The sequence below is a fragment of the Saccopteryx bilineata genome, chromosome 9 (assembly GCF_036850765.1).
Source record: "Saccopteryx bilineata isolate mSacBil1 chromosome 9, mSacBil1_pri_phased_curated, whole genome shotgun sequence".
NCBI classification, from domain to species: Eukaryota; Metazoa; Chordata; class Mammalia; order Chiroptera; family Emballonuridae; genus Saccopteryx; species Saccopteryx bilineata.
In genome coordinates, this window is record NC_089498.1 from 27,684,599 (window position 1) to 27,703,402 (window position 18,804).

The 18,804-nt window shown below is 44.4% G+C and overlaps 1 protein-coding gene across 5 annotated transcripts in view; it reads left to right on the top strand.

Moving 5' to 3' along the window:
- Nucleotides 1–18,804, top strand: part of WWOX (WW domain containing oxidoreductase) — a 1,016,165-nt gene that overhangs the window by 2,993 nt on the left and 994,368 nt on the right. For all 5 annotated transcript variants that reach the window (XM_066242858.1, XM_066242857.1, XM_066242856.1 and 2 more), the window contains exons 2-4: nucleotides 4,652–4,716; nucleotides 5,571–5,628; nucleotides 8,888–9,066. In XM_066242858.1, the coding sequence (XP_066098955.1) occupies nucleotides 4,652–4,716; nucleotides 5,571–5,628; nucleotides 8,888–9,066 (302 nt within the window). The remainder of the gene's footprint in view (nucleotides 1–4,651; nucleotides 4,717–5,570; nucleotides 5,629–8,887; nucleotides 9,067–18,804) is intronic.

Sequence of the window (18,804 nt, forward strand, 5' to 3'; positions counted from 1 at the left end):
TGGCATCGTGTCTGGATTGGTGCTCTCCTTTCATGAAATAAGATCTGCACACCTAGCCAGCTCCTCTGACAGCTTCCAGGGAGCCCATGGCCAGGGGACTCAGTGACGTATATGTTTTTTGAAAAGCCACCCCCTCAGTTCCACCATTGTTTTAGGTCTCAGACTGCCCGGTGTGGCCCTGATGTTTGCACTGACTGGTGAAAGGGCTTGCAGGCTCCCAGCTGAGAAGCACCACTCTCTGGAACATCTCTCTTTTGCTCTCAGGACTGAAGGATGCCTCTAACCAGTCTTAACCCTGGATTCCTGTTAGTCCTCTTGGTCTCCCCTGCCCTGCAAGCATCCTGGCCTTTCTTTTCCCCCCAACTCTGTAAGGGTCACGTGTCTTTCTCTTGGGGTTTGGGAGCCTTTACTAATGGGCCATCAGAAGGCTGCCCTTTGAGTAGTTTCCAAATTGTTTTCCTCCCATGGCAATGGGGCCATGCCCAAGAACAGGCGGTAGCCCAGTGACAGCTGGGGTCTTGTGGGGTCCCCTTGCAGCCTCGCCCTCTTCTGTTGTGTGGGTTCTGTGGACTCCTTGTGCTTCCCCACATGCCTATGGGGCATTCATGGGCCTCAGGGCACATATATGGCCCCAGGGTCGCCAGTTTGTGGTCCCATAGAAAGCATACTTCTGCCCCTGAGGGCGGATCTGTCACCAGAGAGGGCTGACAGGGCTTTCTCCCCTACCTCTGCCTGAACCTGGAGATGCGGACAGAAGGGTGAGGGGGAATAACCAACCCCCCTTTTCTTCTGACGTCCTCTTGGCAGTCCGAGGGCCAGCTGGCCTTGCCCTGGGGGGAGATGGTTCCCATGTCCCAGGTCTGGTTGTCAGCTCTGGGTGTCCCACTTAACTTAAGAAACTATGTTTTAACCTGACCAGGCAGTGGCACAGTGGATAGAGAGTCGAACTGGGACACAGAGGACCCGGGTTCGAAACCCCGAGGCCGTGGGCTTGAGTGAGCCGCGGGCACACCAGCTTGAGCCATGGGGTCGCTGGCTTGAGCGTGGGATCATAGACATGACCCCGTGGTTGCTGGCTTGAAGCCCAAGGTTGCTGGCTTGAGCAAGGAGTCACTTGCTCTGCTGTGGCCTGCCCCAGTCAAGGCACTTATGAGAAAGCAATCAGTGAACAGCTAAGGTGCTGCAGCGAAGAATTGATGCTTTTCATCTCTCTCCCTTCTGGTCTGTCTGTCCCTGTCTGTCCCTCTCTCTGTCTCTCTCTGTCTTTGTAACAAAAAACAACTTAAAGCATATTTGAATGTGAAATCCATGTAATATGGTATGAATTTAATTTTGATCCCTTTGGCTTAAATTAAGATCACTGTTAATTATCTTTTTAAATGACAAAAAGCATATTGAAAGAAAAAATAAAAGAGGGCTCTATTTAAGGGAGAATAAGATAACACTTGTGTTATAATTTTCCGTTCATTAAAAAGTCATTTTAGATTACAGTTAAAAAGAATACCTTTTAATTAACTTTTATGTGTAAGTATTAATTTAAAATAATACTTCTGTGTGAAAGGCATGGTTCTTTGTTCTTCACACATTAACTCGTTCAGTTCTTTTGAACCTCAAGAAGTGGGTACTGTTATTATCCTCATTTCACTGACAGGGAAACTGAGGCACAGGGAGGTTAAACAACCTCCAAAGCATGTAGCTGGTGAAGAGGAAAGCCAGAATAGGATGTCAGGCTCTGGAAGCTTTGAAACCAAATGACACTCTCTTCACCTCAGCTAGGCCCAGGGTCCTCCCACAGGGTCACTGTGCCCTGCAGGCAGTGCTTGGTAATGTCTGGAGACACTTTCCAGTTGTCACAACTGCAGGGAGTGGCATATTGGCCTCTGATGAGTGGAGACCAGGGAAGCTGCTAGGTATCCCTCAATACAGAGGACGTCCTCCGCAGCAAAGAACCATCCAGCCCGTGTGGCTGGAGTACAAGTGTAAGAAACCCTGGCTTGGGCATTTTCTGTCAAAGTGAACAGCATAGCATGATGATGTTTATTTATTTATTTTTGTTTCTTTAAATAATTTTTTTTGTGTGTCACAGAGACAGAGGGACAGATTGGGATAGACAGACAAGAAGGGAGAGAGATAAGAAGCACCAATCCTTAGTCTCCTTAGTTGTTTATTGATTGCTTTCTCATATGTGCGGGGGAGGGGGGGAGGTTACAGCAGAGTGAGTGACCCCTTGCTCAAGACAGCGACCTTGGGCTCAAGCCAGCGGCCTTGGACTTCGTGTCTATGATCCCACGCTCAAGCCAGCGACCTCGGGGTTTCCAGCCTGGGTCCTCTGCATTCCAGTCCGATGCTCTATCCACTGCGCCACTGCCTGGTCAGGCTGTTTTTTTAAATATTTTCAGAATAGGAAAAAACACTGATCAGAGTGAATGTTTCAGCTCCTTGGGAAAGCATTTATTCATTCCCCATGCTTACATTGGAGCAGCTGCTATTGGCCAGGCACAGGGCTAGTGTCTGAGGGTCGGCTGGATGCAGGCCTGGGGTGACCTTTACTCACCAGTACACTTGTGCAGTGTCAACATTCCACTCATGGGGATCACTCTGTGGATTCTTGAGGGCAGGTGTTTTGAGCTGGGTTCTAACCTCATTGGATGTGTGCCTGTGAGATGACAACTACAAAGGAAGATGTGATCACAGCTGTGAATGTACCTGGAGAAGCGGGGGGCAGGCGAGGCCGAGAGCAGGACAGTTTTATACTGTTGCCAGTGTTTGCTTTATCTGATTGCCGTTCCCTTAGTGTGCAAGAAGCAGGAGTTGTGCTGGCGAGAGTCAGGTTATCCTGAGCAGCAAGTCAGGGCCTTCCTTTATTCAGTTAGGGTTTGATGGTGGTCATGTGCAAGTAGTTGTTGGTCTTTGCTACTGATGCCCTTGTATGATAGTTGAGTCAGTCACCAATCCCTGTCAGAGAGATTGTCTCCTTGATATGGGTGATGGCAGGCAGTAGGGGAGCTCAGGTCTTCAGCCTTCTTAGCTGCTGCCCACGTACCCCGCACTGATCATGGAGAGTGTACAGAAATGGACCAGAAGTGCTGTGAACCAGTGCAGCTAGTAATTCCAGGTCCTGAGTAGGAACAGCACAGAATGAATAAATAAACTTAGGGAGAAAAGAGATGCAATTGGGAGGTCTCTTTGCAACGCCAAAGATAGCTCCCAAAAAGTGTCTCCACCCCCATACCTGCTTTATTTATAGGGCAGAGTAAAGTCATTAGCAAATCAAAGAGATCCTTAAAACAAAGTCAGATTTCCAAGGCAACCCAGGCATCCTACCAAGTGCAGAAAATCCTCCACCCTGCATAACATCCTAACTTCACAAAACAAAGAATAAAAAGATACAACCCAGCATCACAGCTAACACGGAGGTGTGGAGAAAAACAGCCTTTAGCAACTTAACCAAGCGAGTGAGGTGAGGGGTTGGTATGAGTGCAAATACTCAGCTTCATAGCCAATATGGAGGAGTGGGGGAAGAACTTAGCCTTTGGCTAAACCTTAAACTGCGAGGGCTTTGCCAACTTGCAGTCTCCCACACAGAAGCCAGCAGTTCCTCATAAAATTTTATAGCAAGTTTATGCTCTATATTCATTCTCTTTAAAATAATTGATAGGGAAGGAATATTCACATTTTATTATATAGATTCAGTGGTTAAATATTTCCTGCTGTGGCATGGATATGTGGACTTTCAGGAAATCCACCCTCAGTGACTCTGGAAACATCCAGCTGTTTCCCTGATTATGTAATTTCATGTTTTCCTTGATGCTTTCTCACCTTTTAGCGGCCGTCTTTGGTGTGCTGTTGGCTTACGATTTTAATTTTAGCTTTACTCCTCCGAGATGAAATACTAAGTTTGACACAGAAATCAGACCAGTTTGTATATTTGATTTCTCTAAAATAATAGCTAGCACTTTTGAGGGCTTCGTATACTCCAGGTGCTGTGGCAACCCTTTGTGTACAGCATCCTCATAACACTCCCTGAGGTCAGTGCTAGGATTACCCTATTTCCATCTTGTGGAAGAGGAAGCTGAGACCCTGAGGTTGAGTAACTTGACCAAAGGCAAATAGGGAGGTGACCTATGGGGCTGGCTTCCTTCATTCGTAATTACCTCTCAGGAGCAATTAGGAATCAGTAGTTAAGAAAATGTATTGAAGTTATATCTTAGTAAGAGTGAACGTTTAAAAAGATTACGATTATATCTAAATGACATCTAAATATTAGCATTATGAATTAGGCTGAAGTTCGTTAATCTGTCCTAGAGTAAAACTAAAACAAGTAGCAAGCAGAGCACCTGCGTAGGTGTGTAGGTGTTTGAGTGAGTGAGCTGGCTCCCTAAAGTTGAGCCCCGCCTGAGGCTGTGGTCAGCGACCCTCCCCGCCCCCGCAGCCTGTGGGAAGGCGGGTTTTCCAGTCTCCAGGACTGCTGCTTCCACCTGGGCGCATTTGACTTGACAGACGGTAACATTTATGCTCTGCTTCTTTCAGAATGTTGGCTTCACTACTCTTGAGAGATAGTATTATTTGGAAGAGAAAAAATTTAACACAATGGATTAATTTCTAGCAGCGTAACTTTAATTTATTGTTTTTGTGGATTTTTTTTTAATAGTCATGCTGAGGAGAAGACTCAATGGGAACATCCGAAAACTGGAAAAAGAAAACGAATAGCGGGAGGTTTGTATTTTTTGGTCATGAAGCAAAACACCTGTATTGTAAAGCATTGACTAGGGAGCACAAAGAACAGAGGCCAGGAGCTGACAGGTGACTTTCTGGCAAGGCCTCTGATAGGGAACCATCAAATAACTGGGCTCTCAGTCTGAGAAGCTTATGGGATTTGCTAGTAGGAGGTGATAAGGTCTTGGGGTGGAGTCGTGAGGATATCTTACAGGTCTTAAATAAAAATGTATAAAACTAATAGAGGCCTTTGACTCCCTGTGTATTAGCCTCTCCTGTAGCTGCACTGATTGTAAACTCGTGTCCTGTCTTGGAATTAAATATACCAGAGTCTGATGGGATTCCATCAGGGTTGCCAGGACTCATGGGTGCTTTTGAAGAAGTTTGTCACTCACAGAACCGAAGTGTATGAAGGTCTAGTTGAAGAGACAGTATGTATACGTGAATAAAAATGAAAGCTCTCTAATATCGTAGAAAGGACATTGTAAGTTAGCATACAAGTGGTGCTGGTAAAGTTCCGTTCAGGGGAGAATTCACATTGTTTGGAGCAGCCAGGTAGATTTCTGTCAAAAGCAGGAGCTGAAGCTGAGCGGGGAGTTGAAGAATGATCAAAAATGAGACCGAGTTTTATTGCTGAGCAAGAGGCAGAAATGTGGAGTCCGGTGGGGATACTGGGCCTCCTGTTACTGCCACAGTGGGAACACAGGAGCGGAGCGTGGTGGAGCGACTGCTGCTGGTCTGGTGGGATCGGCTTCAGAGGGCAGGGCGGGCAGGGCGTGGCACTCTCCTTCAGACCAGGGAACTGGTCCCCTCACCCGCCTCCTGTAGACCTGTCAGTCTTTCCTGTGTTTCAGATTTGCCATATGGATGGGAACAAGAAACCGATGAGAATGGACAGGTGTATTTTGTCGAGTAAGTGTCTACACAGAAACTATTCTCAGCCATGTTACTTTTTAATATTTTTTATTATGAAAGTAATATACATACATTGTAGAAAAATATGGTATAGTACAGTGGTCCCCAACCCCCGGGCTGCGGACTGGTACCGGTCTGCAGAGAAAGGATAAATAACTTACATTATTTCCGTTTTATTTATATTTAAGTCTGAATGATGTTTTATTTTTTAAAAATGACCAGATTCCCTCTGTTACATCCGTCTAAGACTCACTCTTGACGCTTGTCTCGGTCACGTGATACATTTATCCGTCCCACCCTAAAGGCCGGTCTGTGAAAATATTTTCTGACATTAAACCGGTCTGTGGCCCAAAAAAGGTTTGGGACCACTGGTATAGTATATAACTGTAATCTTAACAGGAATAACTACTTTAACAATTTTTGCGTTTGTTCATCTCGTTTGTTTCCTATCTACACGAACTTTTTAAAAAATAATTTTTCCATTGATTTTGAGAGAGAAGGATGGGGGAAGGGAGAGAGACAGAGAAGCATCAACTCATTGTCACATTTAGTTGTGTTCTCATCTACTGTTTCTCATATATGCCCTGGCTAGGGGGTGGAGCCTGCTACCTCTGGTGCCCCAGGTCAACACTTTATCCACTGGGTCACCTGGCCAGGGCCTACATACATTTTCTTAAAAGAATAAAACAGATGGGCCCTGGCTGGTTGGGTCAGTGGTAGAGCGTTGGCCTGGAGTGCGAAAATCTCAGGTTCGATTCCTGGTCAGAACACACAGGAGAAGCACCCATCTGCTTCTCTACCCCTCCCCCTCTCCTTCCTCTCTGTCTCTCTCTTCCCCTCCTGCAGCCAAGGCTCCTTTGGAGCAGAGTTGGCCTGGGCACTGAGGATGGCTCCACAGCCTCCGCCTCAGGCGCTAGAATGGCTCCGGCCAGATGGGCAGAGCATCGCCCCCTGGTGGGCATGCAGGGTGGATCCCTGTCGGGTGCATGTGGGAGTCTGTCTGACTGCCTCTCCGCTTCTAACTTTGAAAAAATACGAAAACAAACAAACAAAAAAAATAAAACAGATGGGAATATACTTTGTCAGTTGTTTATTAGCCTTTTTTCCTCCATACACAACGTCTTTCTGAACATTTTTTCATATCCTTATGTATTTTTCAAGAGGACGTTTAATGGCTATAGAGCATATTTTTTATAGAAAGAGTGGGCATTGATGTTAAATTCCTATTATTAGGCAGCTTTAATTATAAATATTGTTTTGAGCATCCCATTTGTAGAACTCTAATTCTAATAGCAACAGTAGTAACCACTTGTCTAACACATTGCATGAGCCAGCCATGATTCTGGTCACCTTGCACCTACACTATTAGCTTATTCAAATCCCTCAGTGTCCCAAGCGAGGCAAGTCGGCCCCCGGCTGTCCTGGCTGGTCATCTCAGCTCCCTGACCTGCTAGAGGGGTGTGCTTGCAAAGGCTGAACAGCAGCTCTTGGAAGAAGCCCAGATTTGTTTCCACGGTGTACTTTCACCACAGCCTGTTTTAAGTTCCCAGTGTGAAGTCGCCGAGGAGTCGAGGCGGGAGGGGCGCGTTGCACCCTTGCACACCAGTGTGAACCAGCTCCAGCACCGCACTGTGCTGTCATCGTGTGTAACACTGGAGTACAAACACTGGAGTACAAACACCGGCAGCTGTGGCTGTAATTAAAATGAAAGTTGGATTATTCTTAGGTCTTGTTTTTTTTTTTGTTTTTTTTTTACAGGGACAGAGAGAGAGAGAGGGATAGACAGGCAAGAATGGAGAGAGATGAGAAGCATCAATCATCAGTTTTTCATTGCAACACCATAGTTGTTCATTGATTGCTTTCTCATATGTGCCTTGACCATGGGCCTTCAGCAGACCGAGTAACCCCCTGCTGGAGCCAGCGACCTTGGGTCCAAGCTGGTGAGCTTTTTGCTCAAGCCAGATGAGCCCATGCTCAAGCTGGCGATCTTGGGTCTCGAACTTGGGTCCTCCGCATCCTAGTCCAATGCTCTATCTACTGTGCTACCGCCTGGTCAGGCCCTAGGTCTTAGTATTTATAGGATGATGCGTATAGATTTAACACTAGATATAATTTTACACATATGTACACATCACAGATTAGATTATGAAATCTCATCTCTTTCTTTTTGGAAGTTCTTAGTAGTTTTTAAGATATTTTGAGGTCTTTATCTCAAATCTCAAGACTTTGAAGTGTAATAAGTACGCTTACATAAGGCGTAACCTATTAATCCATGTGTCTCAAGGTTTTTTTTTTTTTTTTTTTTTTTTTTTTTTTTTGTATTTTCCCGAAGCCAGAAACGGGGAGGCAGTCAGACTCCCTCATGCGCCTGACCGGGATCCACCCGGCACGCCCACCAGGGGCGATACTCTGCCCATCCTGGGCGTCTCTATGTTGCGACCAGAGCCACTCTAGCGCCTGAGGCAGAGGCCACAGAGCCATCCCCAGCGCCCCGGCCATCTTTGCTCCAATGCAGCCTCGACTGTGGGAGGGGAAGAGAGAGACAGAGAGGAAGGAGAGGGTGAGGGGTGGAGAAGCAGATGGGTGCCTCTCCTGTGTGTCCTGGCCGGGAATCGAACCCGGGACTCCCGCACGCCAGGCTGACGCTCTACCACTGAGCCAACCGGCCAGGGCTTTTCAAGGCATTTTAATATAGTTTTGGTAAGACTTAGACCAACTCCAAATCAAAATTAGAGTGCTTGCTGGAGTACAAAATTAGAATACAGTTTAATAAAGGAAAATCATTAGAAATTTAGTAGTTGGTCAGTTTCACATTTACTGTGAAGACTTACCATTTTGATTTTTTCACTTCTCTGCCAGTCTTCTTAGACCCTTGCAAGGGGCCAAGAGATTTAATTGAAATCTACTGAAAAGAGTGACTGACGGATCTCATGGCCATGTTGACGTGAATTAAAAACAAAAAAAACCTTCTTTTGTGGTCGAAGGATACAAGGCGGTGCTCACTGTGTGTTCCAGTGTATTCTGTAGGCGGCTGTGAAGGCAAGGAGTGGATGGCTGTCTCTTCAGGCAGGAGTGTGATCCTTGGGCAGAAGGTAGACTACATGGACTTCAGAGCTCTCCGAGCTTCAGAATTAGCCTTTTTATTAGTACATGAAAAATGGGGTTCGCCCAGCCTACACTGTGCTATTCTCCTATAATATTTATAAATGCGTTTGCTTACTGCTGTGGGTTCACTGCTTTCTCTTTTTCATCGCAGCCATATAAATAAAAGAACTACTTATTTGGACCCAAGATTGGCCTTTACTGTGGATGATAACCCTACGAAGCCAACCAGCAGACAGAGATACGATGGTAGCACCACCGCCATGGAAATACTGCAGGGCCGGGACTTCACTGGCAAAGTCGTCGTGGTTACTGGAGCCAATTCAGGAATAGGTAGGCCGTTAACTTACAGTTATTATCATCATTGTGACTGCAGTTTTCTAACTTAAAAACCTTCTAATAGCGTTTTCAACTATTTTTACTTAAAATCCTGCTCTTTTTAAAAAAGTCTCAGTGTTATCATGCAAGGCCATGTAGGGGTTGACCTTGAATTCTCTGAAAGCTGAACACTCAGCAAAGGTGATGGCTCTACGGTATCCAAGGCTTAGAGACGACAGTCTCCATCTGAGAGTTTCTACCTGGTCTGTGTGGCATACGGACACATTCCAGTTATTTGAATTTCTCAAACTAAAATTGGCCGTGGAATGTCAGGAACAAGAAGTGTGGTTTTAGAACAAAGGAAACTGCAGGTTTCAGTTGGTCACTGGAAATATCATTTCCATTTGGGTACGGTATCTTATTTCTTTATAAAGTTAGAAAATTAGTCCTTGCCTTAACCTCTAAGTTAACCCTCTTAATTGTTAGTGTTTTACCCACAGTGGCCCTATGAGGTAGAGGCTCAAGGGGGTGGTCTTCCCTTAGTGTCAGGGCTGTGAAGGAAGTGGTGACACACCCAGTGCTTTTCACAGGATTTTTTTCTTACTTTATTTTCGTCCATTTATATCAGCATCTGAATCTGGAAGAGCCAACTGTTTTGACTAAGGATATGCATATTATTTTATAGAGACAAAAAATGGGATTGCATTTATCTGTCCTCTGGCACATTCTCTCTGTTGTTTGGGCCCTCCCAGTCCCCAGTGCCCCCCCTTGTCGGTCTTCTCTCTGGTATCCCTTTGTGCGTGGCCTGAACTCTCCCCTTCCTCTGTCTTCATTGTTGGCAACCCCTTCTTTTTTTTTTTTTTCATTTTTCTGAAGCTGGAAACAGGGAGAGACAGTCAGACTCCCGCATGCGCCCGACCGGGATACACCTGGCACGCCCACCAGGGGCGATGCTTTGCCCACCAGGGGGCGATACGCTGCCCATCCTGGGCGTCGCCATGTTGTGACCAGAGCCACTCTAGCGCCTGAGGCAGAGGCCACAGAGCCATCCCCAGCGCCCGGGCCATCTTTGCTCCAATGGAGCCTTGGCTGCGGGAGGGGAAGAGAGAGACAGAGAGGAAAGCGCGATGGAGGGGTGGAGAAGCAAATGGGCGCTTCTCCTGTGTGCCCTGGCCGGGAATCGAACCCGGGTCCTCCGCACGCTAGGTCGACGCTCTATCACTGAGCCAACCGTCCAGGGCGGCAACCCCTTCTTGAACCTCCAGAAACGTCCCTTGGTACCATCAGCTCAAGCACAGGAAATGAAAATATGATTAGAGGCAGGGTCTACCATCTAACAAGGTGCAGTCCCAGAGCAGAACTTTTGGCTGAACTTGTCTATGAAGGCAAAGAAGCAAATTAGAGTGTCTTCTTTTTTCTTTATTGTTAATTAAAAGGAGTTTATCAATTTTCAGACATCAACCCAGGCTCAGAATATGTTCAGCCCAATTTTCTAAACTTGTTTTGGGATGCATTCTATGTAGCTGTCATTGATAATCAAAACCAATGACTCTGTATTAAAAATAATGACTAGATCCTCAGTCATCCAAGAAAAAAATATGTCGTGTTCATTGCATTGACTACTGTTATGTGAGGGTGTTGACCAGTCAATACAGTGTAGAATAATTAAGAAAAGATAAGGACTTAAGTAAAATATCTCTTTCTGTTTAACACTTAGTTAACCAGAAAATTGACTAAAAGATTGCACTCCCTTAATCTTCTGGCTAGATCGTTTTTTCTTTACTTAGATATGTGACTATTGCTGATTTTCTGTTTATTCTTGGCTCGGTCTGACATTAGATAACAGACCTTTGGATATGGCTAATGCTCTGTCAGGGATTGCAACATCAGGCTTATGACATTGTAATCCCAGACTGAGAGCTGGTTCATACAGAGAGCTGTGTTGAGTTGGATATTTAGTCGTGACTGAAGAGGAGGAGGAGATTCTGAAGCATTAAGAATAAAGGCGCCGTTGCTCAGAATGGACCTTGAACCTCTTTGAGGAAAGGCCCAAACTCTCTGCCTCGTCACAGCTCCCACGTCCCCTGGAAGACTTTTCCTTCTTGATGTCCATAATCTGTTTTGTGGACACTGCAAGTAGGAATCTGTGGTCCAGAGAGATACGGTGGCATCTGTGAAGCTCGGGATGACAGGGCTGTTGGGCGGTGCTAGGGAGGCCAACGTTTCCTGTCCAGGCCCTCCCTGCCATGTCCCCAGCCCAGGCCTTCCCTCAGCAGTGGCCTCCAGTGCTGCCACCTCGCCCCATGGCCCCTCTCCACTCCTGCCCAGCTTAAACCTAGGTGAGGGCTGAAGATCTTTATTCTTAGTTTTTGAAATAGTATCGCACCAAACATTGCAGGCAATCAAGTCCTTGCAAATAACTTCCCCCTGCAGCCGCCGTGGCATCAGGCTTAGAGAGAAGAGGCTGGAGACACACGCGGAGCTTCTCGATGTCACCAAGTTCGCTGCCCTAGCTGGTATGGCTGCCTTAGAAGGGCAGCCTTGCCCAAGTAGGCTCGTGGCTTCTAGATAAAGTCCTTCCTTCTGCTGCACTGTGAAATATGCCAATTTATAAATTGCTATCACCACGTTCTTTCTGCCCATTTCAAATCAAATAGCTGAGTGCAGAGTGAATTGGGCATTTTCATTTCCAAGACTTGGTGGGCACTCAGGAGTCATCTTCCATCAAAGCTTTCATGGGGTTGGTGCCCACTTTCCCTTTGCCACTCAGGGAAGCCTGTTTTCTGTGGATTTGCTGCCCAGTCGCCTGTGGGTGTCTGTTTTCTTCAAGGCAGAGGGGTCTCGAGCCGAGGGTTTTTTTGAGAGTGGTGACTCTAAGACGGAAAACTTAGGTAAACTAATTTTCTTTACAAAGGCTGATTTACAAGCCTGTGTTTCCGATGATTTAAAGATATCCCCCACAAGGGACTCTTTGTCTTTGTCGGAAGGCTGTTGTTGAGGCGCTCTATGGAAGCGGGCGGTCAGGTGGTGAGCGGGCTCCGCCTGCCTTGATGCGGGCTGGTTGTACTAGGACGCTGCCCCTGTGAGGCCTCTGAGCGGATTTTGTCTTGTCATCTTCTTCCCCTGCCTGTAAGTGATGCAGATTCGTGTTGTAGAGGAAGGATTCTGAGGAAATACCAGAATGAAGCTTTATGAGTTCATGAAATCTTTGCTTTCACACTTGAAGTTTGCAGCCAGGTATCACTGTTGCCTGGATTTAGTTCCCCAGCTGGGGTGTTGGCAGACTACTGCCCACGGGTGAAATCCGACCCGCTGCCTGGTTTTGTCAGCAGTTTTATTAGCACACAGCCCTGCCCATTCATTCCTTGTCAGTGGCTGTTTTTGTGTTACTAGCAGAGATTAGCAATTATAGTGGAGATAAGTAATTAAAAGCCTAAAATATTTACTATCTGGCTTTTTTTTTTTTTTTGTATTTTTCTGAAGCTGGAAACAGGGAGAGACAGTCAGACAGACTCCCGCATGTGCCCGACTGGGATCCACCCGGCACGCCCACCAGGGGGCGATGCTCTGCCCACCAGGGGGAGATGCTCTGTACCTCGGGGGGGGGGGGTCGCTCTGTTGCGACCAGAGCCACTCTAGCGCCTGGGGCAGAGGCCAAGGAGCCATCCCCAGCGCCCGGGCCATCCTTGCTCCAATGGAGCCTTGGCTGCGGGAGGGGAAGAGAGAGACAGAGAGGAAGGAGAGGGGTAGGGGTGGAGAAGCAGATGGGCGCTTCTCCTGTGTGCCCTGGCCGGAAATCGAACCCGGGACTCCTGCACGCCAGGCCGACGCTCTACCACTGAGCCAACCGGCCAGGGCCTACTATCTGGCTTTTTACAGAGCAAGTTCGCCAGCTCCTGCATTAGATGATCTAATTTCTTTCAAAGTAAGATCACCCCAATATTCTCTAAATTTGACACAATTTAGGTAAAATTGAGATCTATTGGATGTGCCCAGGCTACAGGAAGATGGTGCAGCACATGGTGTGTAAGTGATGGGGAGGGACGTCTGTATCTTGCACCCCTTGCCTCAACTCTGTTCCCCTGTGTGTAGGGAGCTGTAAGCATTAGGATGTTGCCGCCTCAGAAACTAACACTCTTCTCTCCTTGACCTTTGTTTAACCAGCGTTCTGAACCCGAAGACCTTTGTAGATTGAAAGCTGTAGCTTGTGGACCTCTCTGTGTGGAGATCAGCATCTCAGTATCCAGGGGCAAGTCATCTCTTCACCTAAAGCTTCTACTAGACCAAGAGCCCGGACCCCACAATCCCGACTGCTAACCAGTAGAGACAAGGGAGGAGTTCATTTCTCGTGGTGCTCCCCATAGCACTGAGCAGGAAGGGCAGGTGTTTCATGACTCTGGAGTTAGGGGCTTGATTACTCTGATTTGGTAAAAATGAATGGAAATGGCTTCAACATGGTGATCATTAAAGATAAAGGCTATTGCGAAGTCTCAGGAGAGAATTTTTCTTTTTAAGCTAGGACATTTCTCATCATGGAAGATCCCCGTAGCTGCTTTTCTGGACATAACCTGTCAGTCAAGCTAATTCGGCTCTGCAAATAAATAGTTCAGTATAAAATGTTGCCTTCTTGAATATGAGGGCTGACATGTGCTCATCAAAGGCAGGGTCCTCTCAGGAGGAGTGAGGTGACCGTCTGAATGTGGGGCAGTGCCTGCCTTGCTCGCTGTCTCCCGATCAGGGAGAGCTGTTGATGCGCTTGCAGGCTGTGTCAGTGAGTAGACAGGTTTATCATCATCATCCTTAAGGCATGAAAGCCAGGTTTTGTCAAACATTCATTTTAAAACTATTATGAATTCTCTCTCCCTTCTTGTCTGTCCCTTTCTGTCTCTCTCTCTGACTCTGTCTCTCTAAAAAGAAAAGCCTGACCAGATGGTGGCACAGTGGATAGAGCATCTGACTGGGATGTGGAGGACCCAGGTTCAAAACCCCAAGGTTGCCAGCTTGAGTGCGGGCTCATCTGTCTTGAGCACAGGCTAACCAGCTTGAGTGCGGGGTCGCTGGCTTGAGCATGGGATCATAGACATGACCCCATGGTCGTTGGCTTGAGTCCAAAGGTCGCTGGCTTGAGCTCAAGGTCTCTGGCTTGAGCAAGGGGTCACTCGCTCTGCTGTAGCCCCCTGGTCAAGGCACATAACGAGAATGCAATCAATGAACAACTAAGGTGCCACAACGAAGAATTGGTGCTTCTCATCTCTTTCCCTTCCTGTCTGTCTGTCCCTATCTGTCCCTCTCTCTGTGTCTCTGTCAAAACAAACTATTATGAGCAAATTAGATGCTTTCAGTTGAATGTTCACTGGTAGTGATGATAAAACTTTCTTCTTAACTGCCAGTTTTAAACCAGGAGTGGATAAAGTCTGATTTTTAAATCCCTTTCATAGTTTAGTTGGGACAAAATGTCCCTTTTACCTTTTGAACTTTCATAATGAGGCTGCATTGAGTGTTGTGAGTACACATCTAAAATAGGCTGGGCTGGTTTTGGATTTGGAGTCAGGGGATCCATTAACAAGAACAAGACTTTGTTTTCCCTTGAACAAATATAAGCCGGGCACCTCGGTATATACTAGTAATATGTAATTTCGGAATGACAATTCAATTTTCTGTTACGTAATCGCCTTCCAAAGGTTTATTACAGGGATTCTAATGTGTAATGTGTGTGCATACTTATATATATTATATATATAAGAAAATGTACAAATAATATATATAGAATAGTGTATAAAATAATCTCAACTGAAATAATTTTGTCTCATGAGTTCAGTTGAATTTCATACTTGCATTTATGTGTATATATATATGTATACACACACATAGTTAAATATCAAAATTTTTATATTTTGAGAGGTAAAAGCCCATGAGCAAGCTATCAGAGTTACCTCTAAACTTGTTCCCTTCAGTGAAAGTACCGGATTTCCACATGGAATCCCAAAATGTTGTTATAGCATAGCGCTGAATTTGGTTGTTTTGGCTTAGAGAACTCGTTTGTTAAAGCCTAGGGTCTTGCTCCTAACTAAGTCACGTGTTGCAGTTCCAGGGTGAAGTTGAGTTGCCATAGTCTTTTGCCCTTCACATCATCACCATGATGAATTCATATCTGGTATACAATCTGCCAGTTCTATAGTAATCCAAGAAAATTACTCTTCTTCATGTAGAAAAGTATATTCATAAGATTTTTAAATCCGAACCTAATGACTAGGAACTAGAGTAGTTTCCTGTGTACCTTCAGTTCTTTGTTTTCTTTTTCACACCTAGTGTCAATGAATTTAAAATTCTGGCTTAAACTATGCAGTTGACTTTGTTTTCAGTTAATCCGAAAGATCCCATGTATCTGAGGCCATAAGCTAATTTATGATCCTTCTCATGGTTAAAATGTAGTTATATGGGATCATTACCCTTGGGATCCTCACAGGCCTGATTACAATTTCCTTTCCAGTTGTCAGCAAGACTGGAGCTAGTGGGATCCTGACATTTATCTTCTTTTTAAGAATCTGGTGCTCGTTAAGTAGGAAAAATTTCTGAAATTATCTAAACTTTTGGTAATTTAATCTCCCATTTTAAATTAAAAACATTTGTGACCATTGCTCTTTTATGTTAGAATATATCTTTTTATTACAAGTAAAATGATTTTGAAATTATTTTGTTCTGAGTAACTACTGAGATTTTTTACAATCTTGGAAAAAGTCCTTGAATGATATAGTACATAAAAATTGAGATCTAGTATCATGAATTAAGCTACCATTTTATACTTAATATTCTTAGACATTGAATATGCTTAGAAATATCATCAGAATACTGTATTTGAGAAGCTATCTATTTCTAAGGAAAGATGGATTGACATATTGACATATTCTTTTTTTTTTTTTTTTAAAGAGACAGAGTCAGAGAGAGGGATAGACAGGGACAGACAGACAGGAATGGAGAGATGAGAAGCATCAATCATTAGTTTTTCGTTGCACATTGTGACACCTTAGTTGTTCATTATTGCTTTCTCATATGTGCCTTGACTGCAGGCCTTCAGCAGACCAAGTAACCCCTTGCTCGAGCCAGTGACCTTGGGTCCAAGCTGATGAGCTTTTTGCTCAAGCCAGATAAGCCTGTGTTCAAGCTGGCGACCTTGGGGTCTTGAACCTGGGTCCTCGGCACCCCAGTTCGATGCTCTATCCACTGCACCACTTCCTGGTCAGGCTGGATTGACATATTCTAATGACCCTTATTTCATAATCTCATATAAAAAACTAATTTGAAAGTATTAATAACTAATATATATATAGAATGTATAAAATATCTAATCTCAACTGAAACAATTTTGTCTGAGTTCAGTTGAATTTTATACTTGCATGTAGGTTTAAATATTAACTTATTTGTTTTAGTGCCAGCATAGCAGATGAGGCTTACATAAGCTACTGTTCAATACAAAATGGTTTAAAATCATAAAGAGAATATTTAAAAGTTTGATATTTTCCCTGATTGATATTACAAGTGTTTTATAAAGTTTGAACATTTGGAAATTATTTTACTTAGTACCTAGTTTTAATAATTTGATCTTTTGCTTTTACGTAATACAGTGACTTAGTAGTTGTCATGAAAGAAAGGGTTTGACGTTATTTTCTTGTCAATTAACCTGAAAGAGAACAATCTTCATCTATTTATATTTTTCCTCCACTAGGGGGCTCTGTTGCCCTTCGGTACAGTTGCACAAAAGTGGTAGCAAGATAGTTCTCCTCCTCCCCAGCAGTCTTGCTTTCATTTTTGTTAAATAGTGCCTTTTACTTTTCTAACATATCTTTTAAGTCTTGTACTTCTTGGTGAAAGAGTACAAACTTAAGACTGTTACTGCTGTCATGCTTGTTTTTTTTTCTCCCCCCTTCCCTTTTTTGTCTTTTTTTAGCATATGTGCTGCCGAAGTAAAGCACAGTTTTTGTTTTTTGCTTTCTTGCATAAAATGCCAAGAATGAAGAGATCCATTTAATAGAAAGGTCTGTTATATTCCGGAGCAGCCTATTCTGCCAAATGACACAAGGGCGTGTGTTTTCATGACATTATTGGTTTTGAGTGTGCTGGCCTATCGATAATGTGATTTTTTTTATCCTAAGTGGAAGTTGTAATATTTAAATATTAATGCCTCTGTTTAAAGTTTATTTAGAATGCCTTGGTGATCTTACACTTTTTTCTAAGAAGGTAGAGTTTCCTGTTCCGGCCACCCTACCCTTACCCAGCATTATATAATGTGTCATAATTAGATTGGTTATTAATGATATTTTCTTAGAGTAGAAGGAAATGTGTCCTTTTGGGCTTAGTATATATTGCTTAACTAAGAGAGTCCAGATTAAGAGAAATACTTACTATGAAGCAAATGGCCAGTCCTCTACACATATAAGATTTTAAGGAGGGTCATTTTTATTTTGGCTCCATAACTGGAGTTTGAGGCAACCCATTAATTGCATGCTTCAGTTCTCAAACAGAAACTTGGCCTGGGAAAGAAAACACTTTTGGCTTTATAAAACTGCTTATTTTCAGACTTTAAATGGGGACAAAATGAATACACTGTATACCATATTACATTTATTTATATTATTCTTCTCAGCAGCTTACTGTCTCTCTTTTGCAAATGAAAGGGCCTGAAAGCATTGTGAATGTACTTGTAACATTGCAGAACTATTTTACAGAGTAAATATATGTTGGTCACTCATATACAGATATGTTCATTGTTTATCAAATAAAAATTGTTAAAACTAGAAGGCTATTCTGGGAATTATTGCAGATTCTATTATAAAAGACTTGCTGACAGTTGAAATCACTTACTTAGTATGACGCAGCCCACATCTTCTCTTGCACTTTCTGAAGCGTACACCCAGACTCTTCAGAACTGAGTCCCAATCCTTCTCCAGAATAACATTTGGGGGCAATAGGAGGGCCTTCATGCAAAGATCTCTTAAATCAAGGCTCCAGCAGATTGATCAAACGCAAATTCCAAAAGCTAGAGTTTCTTGCCTGAATTTATTACCATCCTTCGGGTTCACAACACTACATTTCCCATGAAGTGCCCGTCTTGATCCACACAAGCCTAACTAAATGAGGCGAATGGCGAGTGTCCTCCCATGTGATGAGTGGTGTGACACGGTTTGGATCTAATCGTTTCCAACCTGTGAGTTCCTTGCTTACCAGGGTGTGCTGCGTGGTTGCCTTGGTTCCCCTTTGTTAGAAGCCATATCCGGCTCGTGCTGTCTCTGATAGCAAGTCGAGGTTTTCTCACTAGGCTCCGCTAACACTGTGTGGGTGTGCGAGAAAGAGTGTGTGTGTGTGTGTGTGTGTGAGGTGGGACGAGGGGAAGAGGTTCATCCCCGGGTTTTGCTCTTTCTCCCTCGGTTGGGGGAGGGATGTGACTAGCCCGGTAGATGGAGCTAGGCCTCACATATTAACAAATTATTTCACAGAAAACGGAGCAGAATCAGAACCGAAGGAGTTTCTTGTGTAGTTGTGTGGAAACAAGTTAAAACTAATAAAGTATCTTTCGTTATCATCCCTACCTCTAAAATGTGCTTAATTCTGGAATCAGTATTTATTGATCACAGTAAGATTATTTTATATCAATAGCTCTTTAAAATATGTAAAGGTTCTGTACACATAATTAATTCTCACCACAGAGCGCCGCACAGCTATCTTGAAATAGTGTCAGAATGAAAGCACAGAGAGGTG